Genomic DNA, 27,012 nt, shown 5'->3' with positions numbered 1-27,012 from the left:
AACTGCAAAAAAAAAGAAAATGGGGTCATATTTTGTAGCTTCTCCTACCAAGAGTAGTCTATATCCTCATCCTCAGAGTCTAGGCTGGCCAAGTAACTTCCTTTGACCAAAATCAATGTGGTAATAGGAACATGAGTTCTTGAGCCCAGGCTTTGAAGTTACTGCCTTTGCCTTCTTGGTACTCTGAGACCACTGTGCCATAAGCCCAAGATAAAAGACCACATAGAATGGCTCTAACATACCACCCTGCCAGCTGAATGCACAGAGCCCAGATGAGATTAACTAAACAACCACTCAACCAATCTGTAAAATTTTTAGACATTGTAAATTGTTTTTTTAAGCCATTGAGTTCTGAGATATTGTTAAGCAGCATTAGATCACTGATGTTAATCTACCTAACTCTCATAGCACAACCTTAAGGTAGGTCTTACAGTTAAGAAAACAGACCCAACTTAAGTAATCTGCCAAGGTCATGCCATTCCTAAGTGCCTTAAGAACTAGAAGAAGGTACTGAAAGACTAGCATTGGGCCTCCTTCATTGTCATCTGCCATCATGAACTTGATCAGTTAGTTCTTTCTGTAAAGGACAGAGGCATCTCTTAGAACTCTGGCTATAAGACAAACTTAACTCTTCTGTTATTTTTTTGTAACCAGCATGGGTAATGTGTCCTGATTTGACATATGTTCTAGGCTTGCCCATAGAAGGGAAATGTACTGTGGGCCAAAAGTGAAGACTCCACACTCCAGCAAATGCACCCCATTCTGCATTCTAAAGCTCAAATAAAATTAATTTGTCCCAACATAAAATAATCCAATGACAGCTCTGTCATTAAATTCATTCATTTACATTTTATCCAGCAATAACCATAAACCCTGCCACTTTATATCAGGGCCCATACAGTACATAACTTAAAAAAAAATCAGCTAGGGTAAACCCTAAATTTAGTACTTTTTTTTTTTTTTGAGACAGAGCCTCAAGCTATCCCCCTGAGTAGAGTGCTGTAACATCATAGCTCACAGCAACCTCCAACTCCTGGGTTCAAGCGAGTCTCCTGACTCTGCCTCCCAAGTAGCTGAGACCACAGGCGCCCGCCCTGATGCCGGCTATTTTTTGGTTACATCCGTCATTGTTGTTTTTGGCGGGCCCCAGGCTGGATTTGAACCTGCCACCTTAGGTGTATGTGGCTGGCGCCTTAGCCACTTGAGCCACAGGCGCCGAGCCAGTATTTCTTAATTAAATTTCTCTATAACCCAAGTAGTAAACAGCATACAAAAGGATTCACTTTGAATTGTGAAGCTGATTATCAAGTATTTTTGAAGAGAATTTACCACAGAATGTTTTGACCCCACCCAAAATAATATACATGTAATTTATAACCAAAATTCACATTTTATTTAGATTGAAATAAACTATACAAAATTGATTTTCTTCACCAAAAATAACAGCAATATTTTCCATATTTCTAGATAAACCACAAAACACTTATTTTTGTAGCTTTTCCAGGTTTTGTTTATAAATCAAGACGAGGCAGTATATAAAGTCATGGAAAAAGACAGAAGAAAACAGTTAAGTCAGTTGTCAGTATCCATGGCCTCTGATTCTGTCAATCATGAACAGAAATGTTCAACATATGCCTGCTAAAAAGCTTATGGAGAATAGGCTCGACAAAGGAATGTAAACAGCAACAACCTGATGCGGAGTAACAACGGCAGGCTCTTCCATTCAAACTGTAACTGTCACTTGTTCCTTTAAGTTCAGTTGATAAAGACAAAATCTACACAGAAATCTTCATCTGGTGAGCTCACAAGCTTCTCTCTGCTAATTTCTTTTAACTGTCCACAGATTTTTAACATATTTAAAACTTTTACTAGCTTCAAAGGTCAATCATTGGCTTTATTGTAACATTTTATAAAATGTATTCCTTCCTATCATACCTCTTCAAAATGTATTTCTTCAAAGAATTGACAACTTAATGCCTGACATGGGTCTACTGTGATAGTAAATGTTATGTCTAAATTGACTTAACTAAAACAATTTAACAGTGTCAGTAGCAGAGATCACAAAAAGTGAAAGATGGCACTTTTAATGCTATCTTCTGGAAGAACAAATAGGTCTTCAAAGCATGAGCATTTAACAGGGGCCATTCAACTAGGTAGATTATCAATGGCTAAAGTATTCAATGAAGGCCTACAGGCAAAGGTATTCAGTGATTAAGTGGCCTACATCCACCTACAGCTCTTTTTTCAAATATCAAATACAAGAGAAAGCCTTTAAATATTTAAAGTGTCTTAGGTATTTTCAATGGTTTCTGAATTATCTGCAGGAAGCTCTGACTTAGTTGTATAGAGTTTAATATATGTGTCCACCATTAAATCCAGATCATGTTTAATATCAAAATTTATGTTAAGCAACGCCAAGTTACTTGACCTTTGGTCTGTCAAAGTGTTCCTCAAGTATGCTTTAAGACGTTTTCGTCCATTTTCATAACGCTCATTCTCAACCTTCATCACAGGAAGAATACACAGGACCTTCAGCAATGCATAAACATTAGGAAAAAACTTGATGTCAGGCAGGTGAAGGGCTTCATAAATGGTGGATGGAAGTTCAATATCTTTTCCTCTGTGTTTCCATTTAATTCTCCAACAATGAAGTTCAGCTGAGAGTGTGTCAGGATTGGGCAAATCACTTCTGTACATGTCAGCATGGTGTTCCTCTGATGTATTGAATTTGAGTTGACCCATGACTGAGGGTACTAGAGACAAGCATTTAAGAGCTTTGAGGTGTTGCTCTGAGAATATATCTTTAAGTTCCTGAATAATGTGTTCCACTGTTGGAACACTTAGGGTTTCTTTATAGTAACTCTCAGAAGTTAGTTGAGGTTCCAAGATACCTTGCTGAGCTCTGCGGAATTTCCCAGGGAGCTTCATCTGAATATCAAGTTTAGTCGCCAAATTTGTGGCTTCCTCAAACCAAAACTCATGATAAACCTCAATATTTTCCATTACTTCATTGAGTGAATGCAGTACTGCAGTCAAGCTACTGGCTGCAAAGAAGACATCAGAGGTTTGCCCCTGGAGATTTTTCCCAAAGGCCCTTGTGAAAGAGAGGACATTTTTAAGAACAACAATAGTAACAATGAAATCAAAATCTGTTACTGCACTACAGAGGACAAATGCTTGGCCAGCTATACAATTATTCCATCTAACAGTTGTGTCACTATTTATACCATCTAAACATAAAACAAGTGCTTGCAGGAGGTCCACTAAAACTTCAAAAGCATCATGCCTTCCAGTCCACTGAGAATGGCAAATTTCCTTCAGTTCTTTAGCCCTTTCTTCACTGTTCTGAAAAAGAACAGAAATTACATTGTCAAGTTCTAAAAGCAGTTGTGGTGATCGATGGAAAAAAGAACAAACTTCCTGAATAGTTCCCAATGCAACAGATACTCCCATAACAGGCACTGATTTTGCCAACCATATATTTAAGGCACAGGAAGAGCAAAGTGTGTAGATAGCTTGGGGATATTTCTCTAGAAGTCTAGAAGCAACAACTTTCATTTTGGAAGAAAATCCACTGGACACAATGTAAGCCTGGCCACGACAATACTCCATATTTAAGCCCCACTTCTCAGTTATTGTAGTGTGAAATTTCACAGCCAAAATTTCTGCATCGGCTTCATAAGGCAGGAAGCCCACAAATTCCTCTCTCAGGTTATGAGATTCATCCACGAACCTCACCAGCACGGGTAAGTGCTCTTCCCCTGCTATGTCCACTACATCATCTGTGATAAGAGAAAAGAAGCGTGAGTCTCTCACTTCTCTGAGAGTTTCTTCCCTAATGCAGCTCTCACAGATTTCTAGCATCTGTTTCTGCTGTATTTTTGAACAAAACAATGTGTTAACTGCTGTTGTCTCAAAGCGCTTTCTCAGAACCTCTTCGCCAGAATTTATCCGGCACTCCAGAAGTGCTTGAAAGTTGTCAGGAGTAAAGAGACCTTCTGGGAGTTCATCAGCCTCATGTCCATCTAGAGGTATGTTTTGTTTTCCCATAAGAATCAAGATTTCAAATAGAGATTTCAGATATTCTTTGTTTTCCTTCTCTTCAAGGGTTAGAGGTAAAATGTCCTCATCCTGTTCTTCACCCCCCTCCTCTGCACTGGGGTTCTGAGCATTGCTGTTATTGGTTTCTTTATGTTTTTGTTCCTGTTCAGAAGTTTCATCAACTGGAAAAACAAAGAATTATTTTACAAATAGGCTCATGAAGAACTATATAAAACAAAAAAATTTTATCTTTGATTGGCTAAACATTTAAGATCTATAAACTCATTCATTCAACATTCACAGGGGATCTACTGGACCACAGACTTAAATACAACGATTAAAATAAGCCATATGCTAGTGGGAGAGACAAACACTGTAAACAAATATATTTTAATCCTAGATGTAGATGCTATTATAAGAACAATTTTGTATAAACTTAATAACAAGGCTCTTCAGATATTATACCAGAGTAATGATAGATAGTCCCATGCCTCCAGAAAAAGGAAGGAGTAGAGAGTTAATATTTACTAAGGTACTGTGCTTGGCATTTTGTATGCATCACATTATTCTTTCTTCAGGCAGGTGGTATCAAACCCATCTGACAAATGAGGGCACTAAATACCTTGCCCAAAATCACAGTTAGAAGGGCTGATGCTGCTTTTATCAAGTAATTAAGCCACACTTTTATTTAGGAGATGAGACAACTATGCAAACCAAAATAATATTAAGTAGGGATAATATTCTTAAGGATAATATTAGAATACCAGAAATCTTAGCCTAATCTCTTCATATTTGGATGGGAAGACTAAATCTCTACAGTTAAATGTCCTGCCCACAGTCATGTAATGTCAGTGGCAGGCCTAAGAAAAGAACCCAAATCTGAGAAATCAGTTAGAACCTAGTCCATAGAATATAAAATGATGACAGGTGCACTAAGAGTTTTTCAGTATCACATGGAGGAGGGAAGAAAGAAAAAATTCAGAACAAAGAAGTTGCATTCGATAATGACAAGGGTAAGGAGGATATAAATGGGGTGGGGGAGGGAGGAAAACTTCAGTTGCAGGAAGTACTCCAGCAGAAGTACTAAGGTGGAAGAGGCTGTCCAAGTACAAAGGGAAATCTAGTCTGATTGGAGCCTTTGTAAGCCGTGCTTCCAAACATCTCAGGCCTTTCAGAGCTTTACCAAGGTTCCGTAAGGATAGGGAGCAACCTTCTCTCACCCCTCCTCAACTCAGATGGCGCTGCTATTCATCACACACTACAGAGGAGTGGTTCTATCTGACACTTGCCTACCTGCCTCCTTTTACCCCTCTCTGCTCCATTACTTCTCTGCTTCTAACCAACAAGCACTAATTCTATCATTTGTATTTCTCTCAAAAAATGCTTACTAAAGAACAAAGAGTATAAAGTGAAAAGTCAATCCCTCTATTTCTGGGCATCTTTCCATATGCAAGTCATAGGCATATAAGTTTCCTGAGTTCCTTGAATCTATTTCCTTTTCCCCACTCTCCCTACCATTGCCTTAACTAAAGCCCTTTCAACTTTTATTTGGTCTCCTAACAGCCTACCTGGCCTCCCTGCCTCCAGCATTACATTTACCACCTCTAATCCAGCAGTGCTCTATGTAACATGGAAATCACATCCATGTCATTACCTACTTATAATCCCCCACAACGGTTCCTTATTGCCAATAGTCCCACACAACACTTCAAGTTCTGGCTTCCATGGTCACCTCTAGGTTTGCTTTCTAAACCATCATGGGTTATTCGAAACTCCAACAATACCAAATTTGCAGTTCCCCAAATCCAGTATCCTGTTTCATACCACTTGTATTTCTGCATAGAATAACTTCCTCTCCTTTCTTTGCCTGAGTCCAAGTCTCCATCCATAAAGGAGGAAAATAACACTACTTATCTCAGGGATACTGTGAGAATGAAATTAATTAATACAAAGTATTAGCAAAACCCTTAGAATAATGATTTAGCCACAAGTACTCAAAAAGGTCATGTTAATAACAGCAGCGGGTGGAAGAAACATAAGGAGTTAATAGTAATAACTGACAAAAATAAAAATCCTTTGGAGATATAGCTCAGCCATCAGCAATTGCAGAAAGGCTGTGACCACTATTTCCAATGACGCAATGTCAGTAAGTGCCCCCATAGCATTTATTTCACAAACATTTACCAAGAACTCATTATGGACCACAAAGCGGGGGACAGAGATACAGTGCTTGTCCTTACTGCTGCACTTCCTTCCCTACCCTGGGATGCCCTGTGTGCCTGACACCCTTACGACATTGAGAGTACTGAGAGGAGAGAAGGAGTCACCTCTGTACTTGGCAAAGTGTGTAGGACGGTAGCACTCCATAAAGACAAACTGGACTAAGACTTTAGTCCCACAAATAATTCCAGACCACAGAACAAAGCTGGGCACACTCTTCCATTCATTCTCAAGGTAAATTTTCAACATAAAACATATTTATTTGTCCTTACCAGGTCAAGGCCTTTTTAAAAGGCATTCAGAAGTTGAGTCATTAACACTATCACTTACTTTTTTTCTGTTTCAGAGTCCTGATTTCATCTTCACTCTAAATGACAAGAAAAAGAAAGAAACAAACCATCTTTAAGAAAACTGACTCATATATCTTAGATTCACAAACAAAAAAGCCTATTTGGGGCCTATTTAATTCTTTTAAAAGTGTAAGTTCTTTATATAGACTATATTCTTCAAATAGATGACAAAAAAATCAGAGAAGAAATAGCTACTGACTCCAAGCTTAAAATAAAGTCCTATAGCAAAAAAAGAATAAATCATTCAACTTACTTTCTATCTAACTTTGGGTTATAAGCACTGCTTACTGGCTAATAAAAGGCATGAAAGTACACCATGGCACTTGGGGTCAAATTTAAGAGGACACAAATCATCCTCCTTCCTAATTTAACCCTGGAGACACCACAGAATCTGGAGGTTATTCACTCTCTGAACCTAACAAAAGCAATGAGCAATCCCTGGGAAGCAGAAAGTGACAGAATGTCAGCACAGAAGAGCAATGACTGCAGTGCATAGGAAGCCAAGTGGCACAGACTTAGACTGAGAGAGAATTTTCCAGCTATGTGCTTTACTCTCCCTCCAGCCCTCTACTAAATCCTTAATGATTCATTCCATTATTATTCTATGGCAGCAAAGCAGCAGTGCCAGACACAGCTTAAGACAAGGGGGCATCTGTTGGGTAGCAATGGGCATGGGGTGCTAGTAACAAGAAACATCAATCAGCAGGCTGGTCACCTGGCACATTCCCTCCTTATCTTGTGGGCTGTAAATTAGAATGTTGGCAGACATGGAAGAGTACCTGCAGTGAGATATGTGAGGTTTCCTGGGGGGCAGAATACAAGGAAATGATAACCACAGGACAGGAAGTAGTTGAGCTCCTCTCCCTGGTACATATTACAGGTGGCCCTCTGTATCAGTGGATTCAACCAAAGGCAGGTCAAAAATACGTTAGGAGGAGAATGGTGCTGTCAATATTCAATATGTGCAGACTTTCCTCCCTTGTCATTATTCCCTAAGCAATGTAGTATAACAACTATTTACACAGTATTTGTTCTGAAGTATATGAGAGGATGAGTGTAACTTATATGCAAATATATCATTTTATATTAAATGTGTGGATTTTGGTATTTGCAAGGGGTCCTAGAACCATTTCCCCATGGCTACCAAGGTTAAACTATACTACAAAAAAAGCTGAGGGCTTTTTGCATGTCAGCACTCATCTATGGGAACTCCAAAAAAACAGAAATAATGAAAGGGAGGACACTGTAGGAAGAAATAAAAATATGAGATTTCTTGGAACAATGTAAGTCCTAGATATAAGTCCTCAGATACAAAATGGAAAATAAGCTGGATAAGAAAAAAGCTTCACAAACAGATATAATTCCGCAAAATTTGAAGTGTAAAATGCAAAGCAAAAATTCTAAAAAGCTTTGAGAGAGAAAAAGCAGATCACCTAAAAAGGAACAAGAATCAGGCTGGCATCAAACTTCCAAAGCAATAATGCAGCTGGGTGTGATGGCTTATGCAGTAATCCTAGCACTTTGGAAGGCCAAGGTGGGAGAAAGACTTGAGGCAAAGAATTTGAGACCAGCCTCAGTAAGAGCTAGAAACTGTCTCTACAAAAAATAGAAAAATTAGCCTGGTGTGATGGCCTATGCCTCTATCTCAGCTACTCCAAAGGCTGAAGCAGGATACTTGAGCTCATGAGTTTGAAGTTGAGTTTGAACTATAGTGACACCACTGCACTCAAGGCCAGTCTCAAAAAAAAAAAAAAAGAAAGAAAAAAGAAATATAATGACTCCAAGAATGTCTATTTTTTTTAATGCAAAAAAAATGAGATCAAAATCACGTAGACTATATATCTTTTATGCATCACTTAATAACATTCAAAATGAAAAATACAAAATGGTTTTAAAAAACAAAATCCATACCTAGAAATTAAAAAGAAAGCTTTGTTAACATAGTATGTTAACAAAATGAGGAAAGCAGTTACAAAACACTTACATGTGTAGATAAAAAATAAAAGCACTACATGCCTAAAATTGTGGGATACAGCTAAAATGAAGTGAGACATTTACAGCTTTGAATACATATAAATATGAGCTAAACATTCAAGAAGCTAGAAAAAGAACAAAAAAGTAATTCCTCCTAATCAATAAGAAACCAATAAAACAGTCTACAAGTATAGCAATCATTGACAACACTTAACTACTGGTTCTTTGAAAAGACTATTAAAATGACATTCAAAAATCTTAGATGAAGTTTATAAACTTTTAGAAACATAATAAAGCACAATAAAAGAAAATCAATTAAAAAACTGGAATGGCAATCAAAAGCTTCTCTCACTCACTTCAAACCCTCTGATAGTTTTAATAAGTTCTACTTAACTTTCAAAGCAAATAACATCTACCTTATACAAGTTTTTCTAGAAAAAAAGAGAAAGGTATTCAACTCGTTTTATAAGGCTAACAGAATTTTGATATCATAAATGGTTAGGAAACTACATAAAAAGAAAATTATAGATTACCACTTATAAATGCAAAATCCTAAATAAAATATTGATTAATTGAATCCAATAGTATAGGGTGATCATAAAGTTTATATTACACACAAACTTTACGGCCACAAACATACAAAAGCAAATAGATGCATTATAATCAATCAGGGGTTATAAGAACTTTTTTTTTTGTTGAGACAGAGTCTCATTATGTTGCCCTTGGTACAGTGCCATGGCATCACAGCTCACAGCAACCTTAAACTCTTGGGCTTAAGCAATTCTCTTGCCTCAGCCTTCCAAGTAGCTGGGATTACAGGTGCCTGCCACTGTGCCTGGCTACTTTTTGTTGCAGATGTCATTGTTGTTTACCTAGCCCGGGCCGGGTTCAAACCTGCCACTCTTGGTATATGTGGCTGGTGCTGTAACCACTGTGCTACGGGCGCCAAGCCTCATCACAAGAACTTAAAAGGTGATTCAGACTCAGAAATTCCATTAATGTTATTCATTGCATTAAAGAATTTTTAAAATAGAGAACTTTTGTACTTAATAGATGCAATGAAAGCATTTAATAAGTTTAAGAGGTTATGATAAAAACTCTGAATATAAAACTAGAATGGAATTTCTTTAACTTGATAAAAAAAATTTAACAATACCAACAGCAAACATCTACTTTTTTCTTTTTTTTTTTTTGAGATGAAGTCTCACTCAGTCACCCTGGGTTTAAGTGCTGTGGTGTTATAGCTCACAACAACCTCAAACTCATAGGCTCAAGAGATCCTCTTGCCTTAGCCTCCCAAGAGGTGCCCACCACAAAGCCTAGCTATTTTTAGAGACAGGGTCTTGCTCTTGCTCAAGGTGGTTTCCAACTCCTGAACTTAGGCAATCCACTCACCTTAGCCTCCCAGAGTGCTAGGAATTACCAGGGTGAACCCCTGTGCCTGACCTCAAACATCAAACTTAATTGCATAGAAAACTCAACAGACTATTAGGATTAATTAAAAAAAAAAAAATCCTTGGCTGGGCATGGGTACTCATGCCTATAATCCTAGCACTCTGGAAGGCCAAAGGCAGGAGGATTGCTTGAGCTCAGGAGTTCTGAGATGAGCCCGAGCAAGAGCGAGACCCTGTCTCTACGAAAAATAGAAAAAACTAGCAGTGTGCTGTGGTTCACACCTGTAGTTCTAGCTACTCTGGAGGCTGAGGCCAAGGGATTACTTGAGCCCAAGAGTTCACGGTTGCTATGAGGTTTGACTCCATGGGACTCTATCAAGGGCAACAGAGTGAGAGTCTCTCTCAAAAATAAAAAAAATTCTTTAGGGTGGCGCCTGTGGCTCAGCGGGTAGGGTGCCAACCCCATATACCAAGAGTGGCAGGTTCAACCCAGCCCCAGCCAAACTGCAACAAAAAAATAGCCAGGCGTTGTGGCGGGCGCCTATAGTCCCAGCTACTCGTGAGGCTGAGGTAAGAGAATCGCCTAAGTCCAGGAGTTGGAGGTTGCTGTGAGCTGCGTGACACCACAGCACTCTACTGAGGGCTATAAAGTAAGACTCTGTCTCTAACAAAAAAAAAAAAAAACTTCAAATTTGTTGAAAACAATTTCAACCCAAATATATAATCTATACCAACAAGAACTATAATATATTTAGGAAGTAATATAAGGAAGAATGTATACATTCTCTCTTTTTTTTTTTTTTTTTTGAGACAGAGACTCACCCTCTTTGCTCTTGGTAGAGTGCCATGGCGTCACAACTCACAGCAACCTCAAACTCTTGGGCTTAAGTGATTCTCTTGCTTCAGCCTCCCAAGTAGCTGGGACTACGGGAGCCCACCACAAGGCCTGGCTATTTTTTTGTTGCAGTTGTCATTGCTGTTTAGCTGGCCCAGGCTGGGTTTGAACCCACCAGTCTGGGTATATGTGGCCAGCGCCCTACCCACTGAGCACAGACACCTCCCTACACATTCTCTTTTAAGAATAGCAACAAAATCCAAAAACATTCTCAAATTATTTGATTTTTCATGCTCCTAAAAATATTTTAATTCTTTTTAAATAACTGGTATTTAGTTTTGTCAATGATGCTGTTATTTGACAACTATTTTACTGTTTCTTTTTTCTATTCATGGATGAGACTAATTAGTATTATAAAGATGTCAATTCACAATAATTATAATGAAAATCCCAACAGAATTTCTAGGAGAACTTGACAAAAAAGATTTTCAAATTTATATGGAGAAATAAAGGTTCACAAATAGTAACACAGTTTTGAAAAAGGAGAGATAAGCAATCACCCTCTTTGAAAGAAAAATATGACAATGCCATGGTAATCAAACAGTGTGGTACAAATATAAACAAATAATCCAGTGGAATGGAACAGAGCTCCCAGAAACAGCCTTGCATATGTATAAACAGAGGGGGCATTTTATATCAGTGAATGAAAGGATGCATTAAGTACCAGACTATATTGGGAAAACTGGTTCTCTATAAGGAGAAAAATTAAGTTAGATCTCTATTAAACACCATATAAACTCCAAATGGATCAAAGATCAAAATATGAAAGGTAGACAAAGGTGAAGATAAGGGAAATTAGATAAATGTCATCTTTAAAAAGCATAAAGTAAGTTGACTGCTATGACATATATTAGATCCAACAGCAAGGATATCAATAGGTAGGGGAGGAACAGGAATAGTAATAGTAGATGAAGAAGAAAAAGTAATAAAGCAAAATAAGGACCTTGCTAGTGGCAATGATGACAAAAAGTCATGGACTGAGAGGTCTAAGTAATTTAGTCTACCTGAGGTTAAAAAAAAGCCCAGGTAGGTTTCAATCTTCAGAACTGAAGGATATCAAAGGAATATAAAAACAGGTATAAATTATGCCAGATACAGAGATTTAAGAGCTTTTTCTAAGCCCTGTCAGTATTTAATAGTGAAAAAATCCTTATCTTTAAAACTATCCACACTTCAACTTTTACATTTTCTCTTTATTTACTCCTTTGTGTTGAATTCTGGAAACACACCTCAGTTCCATTTTCCTTACCACAAAAGAAAAGGTAGCTTTCTTTTTCTTCCTTCTCTAGAAAGGAAACAAGCTAGTGGCCTGTAATTAACATACTTTGGCCTAGTCAACCAGTATCAACAAGCTAAATTTGAGGGAGATTTTCCAATTTATATACTAAAACAAACTAAATGTTTTACATCCAAGCTACTTTAATAATTGTAACATTCATTTGCCATTACACTACCTCTGAAATAGAAAGTGACTTGGATTAATTTTAATATGAATGCATCCATATTTGATTTCCTAGTATTATGGGGAGAGGGGAAGCTGTAGGCACACAAACATACCAATTCTTTTATTCGTTTTCTGTGTCTACTGTGTGGATTGTTCAAATGACTGGTAAGATCAAATATTGTTGGTATTGCATTATCTCGAAGAACTGTCCTATAAGGGCTCTGAAAAAGAAAAACATGTTAATTAAGAGATGGTCTTTAAGAATGCACTGCATTTGCCCTTTAGCACTCTAATACAAATTAAGAAATTGAACTGACAGTAGACATAAAAAATAAAATGTATTTACATTTTGCATATCTAATTCTAATTCACGCTCCTATTTTATCTGTTCTGTCTTCATGAGTCTACTTACACTGTAAGAGGCACAAGTCTCCCAAATAATCTTCCCTGTTATGTGGTGTACAATAGTGCCTCCTTACTTTACCTTTTGTTTACTTTACTTCTGCTAGCATTACAGAAAAGTATCAAGACACAGTGTAAATAATACTGGACTGGGACCCAGAAGATGTACGAACTAGTCCAAATTCTATCAGTGACTTACTAAGAGACCCTGGCTAAACTACTTTCCATTTTTGGACCCCAGTTTCCTCTTCTGAATAAAATTCAGGTACTAACCTAAATTAACATTTCCCAAAATGAAATTATTCACATACTAATGATTATATCTGCCGTTTCAGTTATATTACCATCTGTATTTTTACACAATCTATGGACTCTCTTAGTTAACACTGTCTTAATAAAAACTATAATAATGATTTGATAGGCTAGTTATATATTAACATATAGTACAAAATTTCCAACCTGGCTAGAAGCTGGACACATAGTTAGATGGTAAAAGCCTTCCATAGCCAGCCCTGAGAAGCTAGGTAGGGACAAGAAGTTTATTAAAGAGGGAGGGTAAGTAATAAGTCAGTCACTGTGGCTCACATTTGTAATCCTAGCACTCTGGGAGGCTGTCGCAGGTGAACTGCTTGAGCTTAGGAGTTCAAGACCAGTCTGGGCAAGAGTGAGACCCTGTCTCTACTAAAAATACACAAAAAAAGTAGGCAATGTGGTGGTGTGCGCCAATAGTCTCAACTACTTGGGAGGCCAAGGCAGGAGGACTGCTTGAGCCCAAGAGTTTGAAGTTGCTCTGAGCCAGGCTGAGGCCATGGAACTCTACCCCCATGGAACTCTACCCCCAGTGATAAAGCAAAATTTTGTCTCCAGAAAAGAAAAAGAAAAAAAAAAAAAAAAAAAAAGACAGTAACTGCTACTCCATTCCCTCTAGCTAAAGAACAGTGCTTTTAATTTCTACCTTAATTTGCGATGATAAAGACAAAATATACTTTCACTTAAACAAGCTTTCTGAGTAGTGATTATTTCATAGTGATAGAAAGCATGTTCAAAGAATATGCCAAATAAGGGTGGCACCAGTGGCTCAAGGAGTAGGGTGACAGCCCCATATACTGGAGGTGGCGGGTTCAAACCCAGCCCCAGCCAAAACACACCAAAAAAAAAAAGAATATGCCAAATGAAAATAATCCCTAAATTTTTTTACACAGAGAATGGAGGTTGTGAAGATATGAAGGGAAAATATATATGTAAATGGAACATATTATCTTGGGTTTTATCCAAAGAGTTGCTAAACACATTTGGGAAGAATTTCTATTCAGAGTCAATATTTTCTAGTTCAATCCTATGCATCATAGAAAACACAAAGAAGAAACAGATTACTAATGACACTAAGCTTCTAGTGCTAGGCTACTGATACTGAGTCTTCTAGGGAGTTTGAATCAGGGACTAATTAGAGACACAATCACTGAAAAGAGCAAAAACTATAATACTCAAAGCTTCCCATCTTTCCCACTGAGCAAATCTCTCATTAATAAGCAAACATACACACACGGTCAACTCTGGATATCTGACTCATTATTAAATAAGAAGGAAGGAATAAAACATACTAACAAATTTTAAAAATTCAAATCAAATTAATTTGTTATTTGTAATTAAAGCAAAGATATTATATACCAGAAAACAGAATATATAAATGGAAAACATGGGAACATTTTATAAATATTTATTTATAAGTACACATGCCAAAAAGGCAATTCATATGCATGATATCAAGTATCTCAGTATCAAGATTTAATCTTTAACTGCAGGATTAAGGTTCGGACATACAGTAACAATCTTACTCTAGCATCAAAATAACAAAATATCTGGCTTTAGAACGAGTCATGAATAAGATGATAAGATCATGATAAGATCTTAAATACCAAACTAATGAAGTCAAAACTTTTTTTTTTTTTTTTTGAGACAGAGCCTCACTCCGTTGCCCTGAGTAGAGTGTGGTGGCATCATCATAGCTCACAGCAATCTCAATCTCCTGGGCTCAGATAATCCTCTTGCCTCAGCCTCCCAAGTAGCTGGGACTATAAGAGCTTGCTGTGTTGCCTGGTTAGTTTTTCTATATTCTTTAGTAGAGAGACAGTCTTGCTCTGGCTTAGGCTGGTCTCAAACTCCTGAGCTCAAGCAATCCACCTGCCTCAGCCTCCCTAGAGTGCTAGGATTACAGGCATAAGCCACTGTATCAGGCTGAAGCCAAAACTCTTAAACATTTGGATATAGATCTCTGATAATCCAGCTTTTAATAGCAACATTTTCTTCTATATGAATAGAAAGAATATTCTCTCATAATTGGATTAATTTATTCAAGACTGAAGAATCATTTGGAATTCAAAAAGCAAACCTACCTCATCTTTCTTTCTATTCTCTAACCAAGATATAAGAACTCTATTTTAAATTCCTCACATTAACCTGCATAAAACTGCAGATCGATTTGCATAAAATGCAAAAATGTATATTGCTTATGTATTTAAAATAATAATTTGGGATATTTTTACTTAATGTCAAGAATGTAAAAGTAGTTTGCCTTTGAAACATATGAAACATCTTATTCTGATTGATCATTACTACCCTCTTATCAAAGCAAGGCAAAAATATCCCTCATATATCATCATTAAATTGTTGAACCGGAATTGGCTCACCTCCCAATGACTTCACAAGTATCTGCTTCAATTAATTTTGAGAAATAAAATAACCCAATCATTCTTTAGTTTTCTGATGCCTCTGCAAAATGTATCTGAAAAAAATATCAAAATAAATCGCTGCATAACAATATATAGTGTACCTTCAAATCAGTTTATATCTACCTCAATAGTTATTTAAACCTCAACAGGAATATATTATTTAACAAAATTGTCTAGCTAACATTTCTAATGTGTTTCAAGTCTGCTTTATTTCAATCAAATCTGTCCTATTTGTGCCTTTTATAAATCACAGCAACAGAATCACAGAGGATTAAAAATCTTGGACCTCAAGAATTATCTAACTTCTTCATTAGAAACAGGGGCCCAGAAAGGGAAAGTGACTTGGCCAAGCTTCTGCAGTTAAAAGGGTTGTGACCTGAAATTGCAAATGACTGATGGAAATGGTTTTTCACATTACCTGTATGATTTGTTTCCTTTTGTATCTAGCACATAAAAATTAAGGGTGGATACATACAAAAACATGAGAACAAAGACCTCCATTCCTACATGAAGATTTCACTCCTAAAAAAGCACTAGAGAAACTGCTCCAAACAAAAACAATTTTACCTACCTTACATAAATACTATATACTTTTGTAATTATCGAAAATTTCTCTGAAGACTAAAAATGATGACCTCAGGTAACTTGGGGGAATGGGCAATAAGATGGTCAAAAAATTAGGTTTTTAAGAATAAAAGATACTATTCAGTGCCAAACCTATATTCATCTTAAAGCGGAAATACTAATAGATAAATATTTACACTTCCAATCAGAAGAGAGAGAAAGTGAGAGAGGGAGAAAGAGAGAGAAACCAAGCCCTTCTATTACTTACAGTTCTACAGATCATAGAGGTCTCAAAGTGTTTGGCACATAATCGATAATGTTTATTTAGTTGATCAGGTGTTTTATCTTCTAAGTCTGCTCTCCTACAATTCTCCACCCACTTCTGGCATCTATAAATAAAATCAAAATACATTATGAAATATCAGCTCAACATTTAAATTTCAACCTTGAACTGCGAGTCAAATATACATTATGAACAATGGATTCTTGCACCCTTTCCCCTAAAACATAATATAATTTGAAGAATTTAATAACAAAACGAGAGTTAGAAGAGACCTTAGAAATCATTTAGTACAAATCCTTCAATTACAAAGTTGGGAAGTATCTTACTTAAGAGTCTCATACAAAATCAACAGCAAAACTAGAACTTAAATCTAAACCTTTCAACTCCCAGAACAACCTACCATCAGAGAGGATTCAATCACCAGCAGTATAAGCAAAAAGGTACACAACCATGTGGCCAACAGCCTAACATTCCCTGCAGGATTACAACTTAAGCAAATCAAACAACATTGTCATTATAAAAAAAAATAGTAATTACATGTTGTAGAGTTTCTTAGAAAAGCATGAGGCTGTATGTGCTTGCCTTTCTATCAACATGATCTATCATTTACAATGACATGTACAGGCTATGTTGCAGGTACCATAAATACCAGTAATCTAGTACACAGGAAGTGTTGAAGATAGGGAACAAGACAACATTCTTGCCCTCCTGGTGCTTAAATATTTGTAGGAAAAAATATTAATAATAATTATAATGCTTACAAAGCACCTATTATGAGCCAGACATTGTTCCAAGTTGTTTCAAAGGTGCATACTATTCTATTATTATCATCCCCCTTATGCAGATGAAACCAAGGCACAGAAATATTAGTAATTTGCTAATGTCACAACTAGATCTTTCTTTCATTCTTCAAGTTTCAAAGAATAAAAGTTATACCATGGATAAAGTGTCACAAATCTGAAAACACAGTCATTTTATAATTATATCATAGTATATTCACATATTTTAACAATACTGTCTTACCTCCATCCCCATCACCATACATACACCCTGACACTTAATTCCCTCTACTCACAGCTACTCAGGAGGCTAAGGCAGGAGGATCACTTGAGCCCAGGAGTTCAACATCTGCTTGGACAACATAGCAAGACCACATCTCTTAAAAAAAAGTTTTCTGGGCTCAATCAATGGCACTTACCTATAGTCCCTGTTACTAGGAGGCTGAGATGAGAGTATCCCTTGAGCCCAAGAGTTCAAAGGCCAGTTTGGGCAACACAGTAAAATATTATCTTTAAAAAATAAATCGATTAATTAAAAAAAAAATTCCCTTCACTCTAAAAATGTAAAAAAAACAGCGCTCTTGGCCTACAGAGAACAAGAAATAAAAAACAACAGTGAAACACTGTTCTCAAATCTAAACTAAAACCGCATCTGAATTGTATAGCATTCTGTTCAATCAAGAAGTAGTACTGCACACAGTAATAAGGCCTAAGATGCCCATATTTTAATCATATTTTATATCTGTACAATATGATTATAAACATTCATTATCAAAATCCAAATATTAAGTATAAAATCATTTCACTATAAAATAATTTTCTATACTGCTACAGTTAAGTTTAACTCTTAAATCTCTGGAGACCTTCCCCAAAGAACATTACTTACTGCCCATATTACCTCTGAACTAAATTGAAACACTTTTCTGATAGCCAAAGCATCAGAACAGATCAAGAACAGATCAGGCATCAGGCACAGAGACCAGTTCACTACACCTCTGTCTTTCCATATCAAATACCTAAGAATAAATTTAGTAAAGATGTACAAGACCTCCAATAATTTCTTTTTTTTTGAGACAGAGTCTTACTTTGTTGCCCTTGGTAGATTGCCGTGGTGTCATAGCTCACAGCAACCTCAAACTCTTGGGCTTAAGCAATTCTCCTCAGCCTCCCAAGTAGCTGGGACTACAGGTGCCCACCACGGTACCCAACTATTTTTAAGAGATGCGGTCTCGCTCTGGCTCAGGTGCAATCCACCTGCCTTGGCCTCCCAGTCTAATAATTTTTTTAAAGGAGACTTAAATAAATAGAGAGATAGACAAGCTCATGAATTTAAGCAGGCTGAATTCTAAAGATATCAATTCTCCCCAAATTGATTTATTGATTCAATATAATCACAATCCCAATAAGTTTAAGAGAGAGAGCAAGAGGAAGAAATGACAAGATTATTCTAAAACATTTTATACAGAAATTCAAAGGACCAAAAATAGTCAAGAGAAAAAGAAGTTGAAAGACTTACATTAGCAAATTATTAAGATTTACTGTGAAGCTTATTAAGATAGGGTAGTATTGGTACAGGACAGAATTAGGAAACAAAATACAGAGCTGTTGATACTTAGAAAAAGGTCGCTTTGAGCAGCAGTGAAGATGAATTTTTCAATAAATAGTGCTGAGCTAGTTACATATCCATATTATAATAAAAAAATTTTTTTTGAAACAGAACCTCACTCTGTTGTCCTAGGCTAGAGTGCCATGGTGTCAGGCTAGCTTACAAACTTCTAGGTTCAGGCAATCCTCCTGCCTCAGCCTCCCAAGTCACTGGGACTATAGGCTCCAACCATAGCACCTGGCTAATTTTTCTATTTTTAGTAGAGATAAGATCTCACTCTAGCTCAGCCTGGTTTTGAACTCCTGAGCTCAAGCAATCCTCTTGCCTTGGCTTCCCAGAGCACTAGGATTGCTAAGCCCGATAAAAATAAATCTTGACCCTTACTTTCATACTATTCACAAAAATAAATTCCAAGTGACTGTAGATCTAAATATGAAAAGTAAAACAAAGATTCTAAAAGATAACACAGGAGACTATCTCTATTACCTTGGAGTAGATAAAGATTTCTTAAAGAAGGCAACAGAGAACACAAACTCTACTGGAAAAAATGAATAAATTAAGCTACTTTAAAGTCAGTAACTCTTCTTCCTTAAAAGAAGCCATGTAAGATAGTGAAATGGCAACCCACAAAATGGGAGGAGCTATCTTCAGTACATATATCCAACAATGGACTCATCTAAAATACATATGAAGAACTTCCACAAATAAATCAGAAAACCCATTATAAAAATGTGCAAGTGACTTTATAATAAAAAGTAAATAAAAATAGTCAATATATAGACTTTACAAATCTTCAATCTCATTTTCATTGGGAAATACCAATTAAAACCACAGCAAAATGTTATATACCCTCAAGAATAACCATCCATCGACCCATGAATGGATCAATAAATTGTGGTATATGTATACCATGGAATACTACGCAGCCATAAAGAAAGATGGAGACTTTACTTCCTTCATGTTTACATGGATGGAGCTGGAAAATATTCTTCTTAGCAAAGTATCCTCAAGAATGGAAGAAAAGTATCCAATGTACTCAACCCTACTATGAAACTGATAGTTAGCTGTCACAAGAAAGCTGTAACCCAAGTTAAACCCAAGAATACGGGGAAAGGGAGGGAAGGGGAGGGGGGAGGATGGGTCAAGGGAGGGGTACTGTTGGGATCACACCTATGATCTATCCTACAAGGGTACATGTGAATCTCTCTAAATGTGGAATATAAATGTCTTAACACAATGACTATGAGACTGACATGAAGGCTATGTTGGCCAATTGGATGAGAATGTTTCAAATTGTATATGAAACTAACACACTGTACCCCACGATAGTATTAATGTGCACAACTATGATTTAATAAAAAAAAAAAAGCATCAAGCTGAACACTAAAATAATAATAATAATAATAATAATAATGGGCTTGGTGCCTGTAGCTCAAGAGCTGGCAGGTTCGAATCCAGCCCGGGCCTGCCAAAAAACAATGACAACTACAACCAAAAAAAATAGCTGGGCATTGTGGCAGGCACCTGTAGTCCCATCTACTTGGGAGGCTGAGGCAAGAGAACCACTTAAGCCCAGGAGTTGGAGGTTGCTGTGAGCTGTGATGCCACAGCACTCTACCCAAGGCGACAGCTTGAGGCTCTGTCTCAAAAAAAAAAAAAAACAAAAAAAAACCATAATGCAAAAGAGATAATGCCAAATGTTGGGGATAAGGTAAAGCAACTTCAACAGTAAAAAGAATAAATAGTACATTCATTCAATGGAATACTACTTGGCTATGAAATGAACAAACTACCTATGATCTCACAAACTATCCTTAAGCAAGAAGCAGACAGAAGTACGTATTATGATTCCTTTATATGACATTCAAGAAAAGGCAAAATTCATCTGTGATACTCATTCAGAAAAAGAATTAACATAGCTGACCTGAGATTGCTATCCTTAGAAAGGCCTTTTTGTTAAGGGCCTTGGGCTAGTTCTGGGAACATGGCTGGTAAACATTTTCCTTCCTGGTGGCACTTGTAGGTCAGTGGGTAGGGCACCAGCCACATACACCCAGGCTGGCAGGTTCAAATCTGGCCCGAGCCAGCTAAACAACAATGACAACTACAACAACAAGAAAAAAATAGCCGGGCATTGTGGTGGGCACCTGTAGTTCTAGCTACTTGGGAAGCTAAAACAAGAGAATCGCTTAAGCCCAAGAGTTTGAGGTTGCTGTGAGCTGTGACGCCATAGCTCTCTACTGAGGGTGACATAGTGAGACTGTCCCAAAAAAAGAAAAACCCAAACAAAAGAAACAATTTCCTTAGATTATCTGTTCAAACAGTATGATGTATATACTGAACACCTCCCCTCCTTTTGAGAGTCTGGAGTTTTAGTATGTGCCAGGCAGAAGCTGCCTATGTAACCAGGTCCCAGTAAAAACCTTGAACTGGTTCTCCTCTAAGAGATTTCTTCTCTGAGCAGAAATATGGTATACCTGCTGGTGTACTTTCATTGCTGGGAAAAAGTGGACTCCCTCTGACCCCTCATGAGAGGAGAGCATAAGAAGTCTCCACATGGATTCCTCCAGACTGTGCCTTTTTTTTCTTTATGATCCAAGTATGCTGTAATAAATCTTACCTCTAAATACAACTATATATTAAGTCCTTTAAGTCCTTCTAATGAAATCTCTTACAGGTTGGTCTGGAGCCTAATCCAACACAGTGACAGAAGAGCAGATACATTTGGGAAGGGGTAACAACTGGGAGTAGGTACAAAAGAGGCTTCTGAGGTACTAGTAATGTTCTACATTTTGAACGATAAAAATGCTTCCCCCTCACTCTTCCTGCTCCCTCCAAAATCCAACTAGTCTAAGTATGTAATGTCACAGTGGCTGCCACTAAGGGCCATGGAAGACAGAGTTTGGGATGCTAGTATTATCCCATTTAAAAAAAAAAAAAATTGAGTGAAATTTTCATGAAAAAGCCACTCTGAAAATCCAACATGTATGCTTATGATTTTTGTGATCTGTATATATATATGTTTTTATATCTACAAAATCATAAAAATTATATATCATAATAAATCTTTTTACACACATGTGTATATAAATGTACATATGTATATACTGATTTATCTTTATATACATATATAATTATTTTTCAAATTATTTTTTTTAGAGACAGAGTTTCACTTTGTTGCCCTGGGTAGCGTCTGGTGGCAATCTCTAGCTTTTGGGCTTAGGCCATTCTCTTGCCTCACTCCCCCCACCCCCCCGGCCCCCGCAGTAGCTGGGACTACAGACGCCTGCCACAACACCTGGCTATTTTTTTGTTGCAGTTTGGCCGGGGCAGGGGTTCAAACCCACTGCCCTTAGGGCTGGTGCTCTACTCACTGAGCCACAGGTGCCGTCCTATTTTTCAAATTTTTATCAGTGCCTCCCCTTTCCTAGCTCTCTCTTTCATTATTCTGTTCCTGGTACTCTAGATTCTACGGTCTTTTCCCTTAACAGAGTGGAATGAGTCCCCAAATCCATCTGCTTGTCTCCATCACTAACATCCTAACCTAATTTATCTTATTTTTCTACCCCCTTCTTCACGTTGCACAGTAAATATTTTAAAAAGATAATTTGAGAATGTCTCTCCTCTGCTTACTGTCTTTTAATGACTTCTCATTACTCTTAGGATAAAGAAGAAGGGTCTCATGAGACCCTCCCTACACAATCTGCACTTTGTCCACCTTTCCATCTTCACATTGTACCACTCTTCCACACAGTCTTTGCCCCCTCACACGCCTTACTTCAGTTTCACCAATGCACCGTGCTCATTTCTGTCCTAGGGTTTTCCCCATGCACCTTCTTCAACCTAGTATACTCCTCTTGCAGCTTTTTATCCATTTCCTTTCAATAGTTAACTTTGATTCATCCTTCAGATCTTAGCTCAAACATTTATTGAAGGAAACTTTCTAGATTTGTATGCGTACACAGGTAGGTATATGAATATGCATATACACACAAAAATCAGGTATTCAAGACTCTGCCTTTTGGTATATGATCTCTAAACACCCTATATTTACCCTACCATATTATTCCCATTAGTATAAACAGGCCCCAGTATTTCCCATCTTAAAAACTCTCTTAACCCTGAGAGATACATAGGAAAACTTATTACAGAGAGTCCGTTTTCACTTTGTCCACTTCCTTATCTTACTCTGTATTCTTAGTTCCAAAAAGGCTTTATCTCGATCCCTTTTCCACTGAAACTACTCAAGGAAATTATGGACTTTTATCCTATTAAATCCAATGGTCACTGTCTGATTGCATTTTAATCCACACTTTCAGCACTATTCAACCACCACTGACCACTCTTTTTTGTTCTGTTTTTAATGTTTTAATACAGCATTTCTATAAGTGTATTTCAAAGAATAAAGAACTGTTCCATTTTTTAAAAACAAGGGTTCCATGTCAAATAATTTTAATACATATTTTATCCTATTCCTGGAGTTTTACACACTTCTATAGGATCTTGAACAAGTTGGCTAACCTCTCTGCCTATTTTGGTCATCTGTGAAGCCAGGACTACCTCAAAATTTATTGCAATGTTTCCAGGAAATAATGCACGTAAAAAAGAACGGTGCCTGGCACAAAGAATATGCTATGTAGTTAGCATAATTATTACTATTCACTGTATTGTTTGTAGGATTAAATGACATAAGATTAAAGTTCTTCATACTTTGGAGCAGTGACTCCCCAACTTCATAATCTCAGAACTCCTTTACGCTAAGATCTGAATCATATTTAGGAAATTCTAGAAGGCACAGTATACAACTTATCAAAGAAATGACACTATTATTTGTTACGTACCCCCCACCCCTAAACGCCACTGTCCACTCTGGAGAGAATGAATGTGAAAAAGACAAATAACATCAGGATGTTATAAAAACAAGGCCGGGCACGGTGGCTCTTGCCTGTAATCCTAGCAGTCTGGGAGGCCGAGGTGGGCAGATTGCTTGAGCCCAGGAGTTTGAGGTTGCTTTGAGCTACAACGCCACGGCACTCTACTGAGGGCAACAAAGTAAGACTGTCTCAAAAAAAAAAAAAAAAAAAAAAGAATATTATAAAAACAGTTCTCACATTATAGAGTCAACTCCCTGAAAGGGTCTTAGGAACTGCTGTGGTCTGAATGTCTTATGTCCCTTCAAAATTCATGTTCTGGAAACTTAATCCTCAGTGCAGTGTTACTGGGAAGTGGGGCATCTGGGAAGTGATTAGGACATGAATAGAATTAGTACCCTTTTAAAAGAGGCTCGATTTATTTGCTACTGCCATCATGGGAAGACACAGCAACAAGGTACCATTTTATGAAGCCAAGAGCCAGGCCTCACCAGACACCAATGACTTGATTTTGGATTTCCCAGTCTCCAGAACTGTGAGAAATAAATTTCTGCTGTTTATATCCACTCCTGGCTCGGCACCTATAGCACAGTGGTTAGAGTGCAGATCCTGTGCACCAGGGGTGGTGGGTTCAAACCCAGCCTGGGCCTGCTTAATAAAAATAAATAAATAAATAAATAACCCAGTCCAAGGTATTTTGTTACAGCAGCTTAAAGGAACCATGACAGGAACCTTCAAGGGTCCCAGAAAACCACTGTTCTACATTTTTAGAAGGTAGAGTACATCAACTAAATTAACTTTAATTAAATTGCCAAAAGAACCTTGGAAGAACTCTTGGCTAAGTTAGTACTAACTGCCTGAGAAGAAGAGAGCTTCAATGCCCAACTCTCTCTAAATAATACTTCCTCCTAGTTTGGAGATGAGCTCCACTATGAGCTGTCCCCAGGTTCCTGCCAAGCCTTGACATTAGACACATAAACCTGGGGCAATCAGATTTAGGCAGTGATTTTTTTCTTAAACCCTGCCACCGCCCTAAGCTGAGCTGATTATACTATTTCACTTAAAAAATAAAAAAAGTGGGCAGCACCTATGGCTCAGTGAGTAGGCACCGGCCCCATATACTGAGGGTGGTGGGTCCAAACCTAGCCCTAGCCAAATTGCAGTTAAAAAAAAAAATTAAAAATAAAAACAGTACCTTAATGCCACTTTTTCTAAACCAGTAAGAACTATCATGGTATGTAAATTCTGCCCTGTGCACTTTATTCTAAAAAAAATTTTTTTTGAGATAGATTCTCATTATGTTGCCCTTGGTAGAGTGCCGTGGCATCACAGCTCATAGCAACCTCAGACTCTTAGGCTTAAGTGATTCTCTTGCCTCAGCTTCCCAAGTAGCTGGGACTACAGCTGCCATAATGCCCAGCTATTTTTTTGTTGTAGGTGTTGTTGTTTAGCTGGCTCGGGCAGGGTTCAAACCCACCAGCCTGGGTGTATGTGGCTGGCGCCCTACACATTGAGCTGCTATGTGTGCTGCCCTTTATTTAAAATTTTTAAAATGGTCAGCCACGGTGGCTCACGCTGTAATCCTAGCACTCTGGGAGGCCACTGGAGGCCGAAGTGGGTAGACTGCTTGAGCTTAGGAGTTCAAGACCAGCCTGAGCAAGAGCAAGACCCCATCTCTACTATAAACAGAAAAACTAGCTGGGTGTAGTGGTGCATGCCTGGAATCCCAGCTACTCAGGAGGCTGAGGCAAGAGGATTAAAGAGTTTGAGGATTCTCTGAGTTATGATGCCACAGCACTCTACTCAGGGCAAAAGAGTGAGACTCTGTCTCAAAAAACAAAACAAACAAAAAAGATGCTCCTCTTCTCTATGCCCATGGAACCCAATAGCTAGCTACTTCTCATTCTCCTGAGCTAGTTTCTTCTCATCTCTGTGAACCAGACACAGTGGGAAGGCTTCAGCCCCACTCTCTGTTTATCTTTGCTCACTCCTTAAGTAACCTTACCCAGTAGAATGGTCTTAAATAAGTTCTATAAACTGAAAATGCCTGTATTTACAATCGTCAGTCTGGAAGTCTTCAAATTTCAGACTTGTATACACTACTATCTATTCATAAAGACATTTTTTTTTTAGGTGAAACTCACATAACATAAAACTAACCATTTTTAAAGTAAAAAAATTGAGCAGTAATTAGTACATTCATGATGTTGTGCAATCACTACCACTAGCCAGTTCCAAAATATTTTCATCACTTCTAAAGGAAACCCTAGACCCATTAATCATTGGTCCCCATTCTCCATTTCCCCCAGCCTCAGGCAACTACCAACATGTTTTCTGTCTCTATGGATTTACTTATTCTGGATATGTCACACAAATGGAATCACACAGTTCTCTTGTATCTGGCTTCTTTCACTTACAATGTTTTTGAGATTAACCCATGTTGTAGTATGTATTGGCACTTCATTCCTTTTTATGGCCAAATAATATTCCACTGTACTGATAATACATTTTGTTTGTTCATGCACTAATAGACACTGGTTGTTTCCATCTTTTGACTATTGTGAATAGTGCTACCGTGAACATATGTGTACATCTGGGTTTGGGGGATACCCATTTGCAATTCTTTTAGATATATATCCAGGAATGAAATTGCTGAGTCATATGTCCATTTGCCACTCACTGTGGTTTTGATTTGAACTTCCTTAACAATTAGTGATGCTAAGCATCTTTTCATATGTTTGTCTTGTACCTCTTCTTTGGAGAAATATATATTCCAAGTCCTTTGCCCATTTTTTAATTGAGTTGCCTTTCTGTTGCTGAATTGTAAAAATTCAACATATATATTCTCTTTACATCTCCTTTATATATCCTGGATACTAGACCCAAAGCAATTGTAATATTTGCAAACACTTTCTTCCATTCTTTTCATTTTCTTGGCAATGTACTTTGATACACAAATGTTTAATTTTAATGAGGTTCAAATTATCTATTTTTTTTAATTGCATGTGTTTTTGGTTTCATATCCAAGAATGTGCTGCCAAATCTAAGGTCATAAAGGTATGTCCCTATGTTTTCTTCTAAAAGTTTAATTAGTTTTAGCTTTCATATTTAAACTATTGATCTAAATAAGCATAAGCCATTTAAAGTGTCCATTTTTGTATATAGTATGAAGAAAAAATAATTTTTTTTGAGTCTCATTCTGTTGCCCAGGTTAGTGTGCCATGGTGTCAGCCTATTTCACACGAACCTCTAACTCCTGGGTTCAAGAGATCCTCCTCTCTCGGCCTCTGTACAGGCACCTGCCACCATGCAGGGCTAATTTTTCTGGTCCTGAATTCCTGAGCTCAAGCAATCCTCCCACCTTGGCCTCCCAGGGTGCTAGGTTACAGGCATGAGCCACCACAATCAGTCCAAGACATCTATTCTTTCTTTTTTTTTTTTTTTTGAGACAGAGCCTCAA

General features: G+C 37.5%; 1 protein-coding gene across 1 annotated transcript in view; it reads right to left on the bottom strand.

Annotated features, from left to right (window-relative positions):
* Positions 1-1,374: 1,374 nt before the first annotated feature.
* The window catches only part of THAP12 (THAP domain containing 12), a 27,388-nt gene continuing 1,750 nt past the window's right edge, over positions 1,375-27,012 (bottom strand). The window contains exons 2-5 of the mRNA XM_003780885.3: positions 16,282-16,402; positions 12,432-12,539; positions 6,592-6,628; positions 1,375-4,223 (exon numbers count right to left, since the gene is read on the bottom strand). Of these exons, the coding sequence (XP_003780933.1) occupies positions 2,290-4,223; positions 6,592-6,628; positions 12,432-12,539; positions 16,282-16,402 (2,200 nt within the window). The 3' untranslated portion in view covers positions 1,375-2,289. The remainder of the gene's footprint in view (positions 4,224-6,591; positions 6,629-12,431; positions 12,540-16,281; positions 16,403-27,012) is intronic.

The sequence above is a fragment of the Otolemur garnettii genome, unplaced genomic scaffold, assembly GCF_000181295.1.
Source record: "Otolemur garnettii isolate 467f Iridium unplaced genomic scaffold, OtoGar3 scaffold00001, whole genome shotgun sequence".
NCBI lineage: Eukaryota > Metazoa > Chordata > Mammalia > Primates > Galagidae > Otolemur > Otolemur garnettii.
This window is presented reverse-complemented; position numbering and strand designations above follow the sequence as displayed.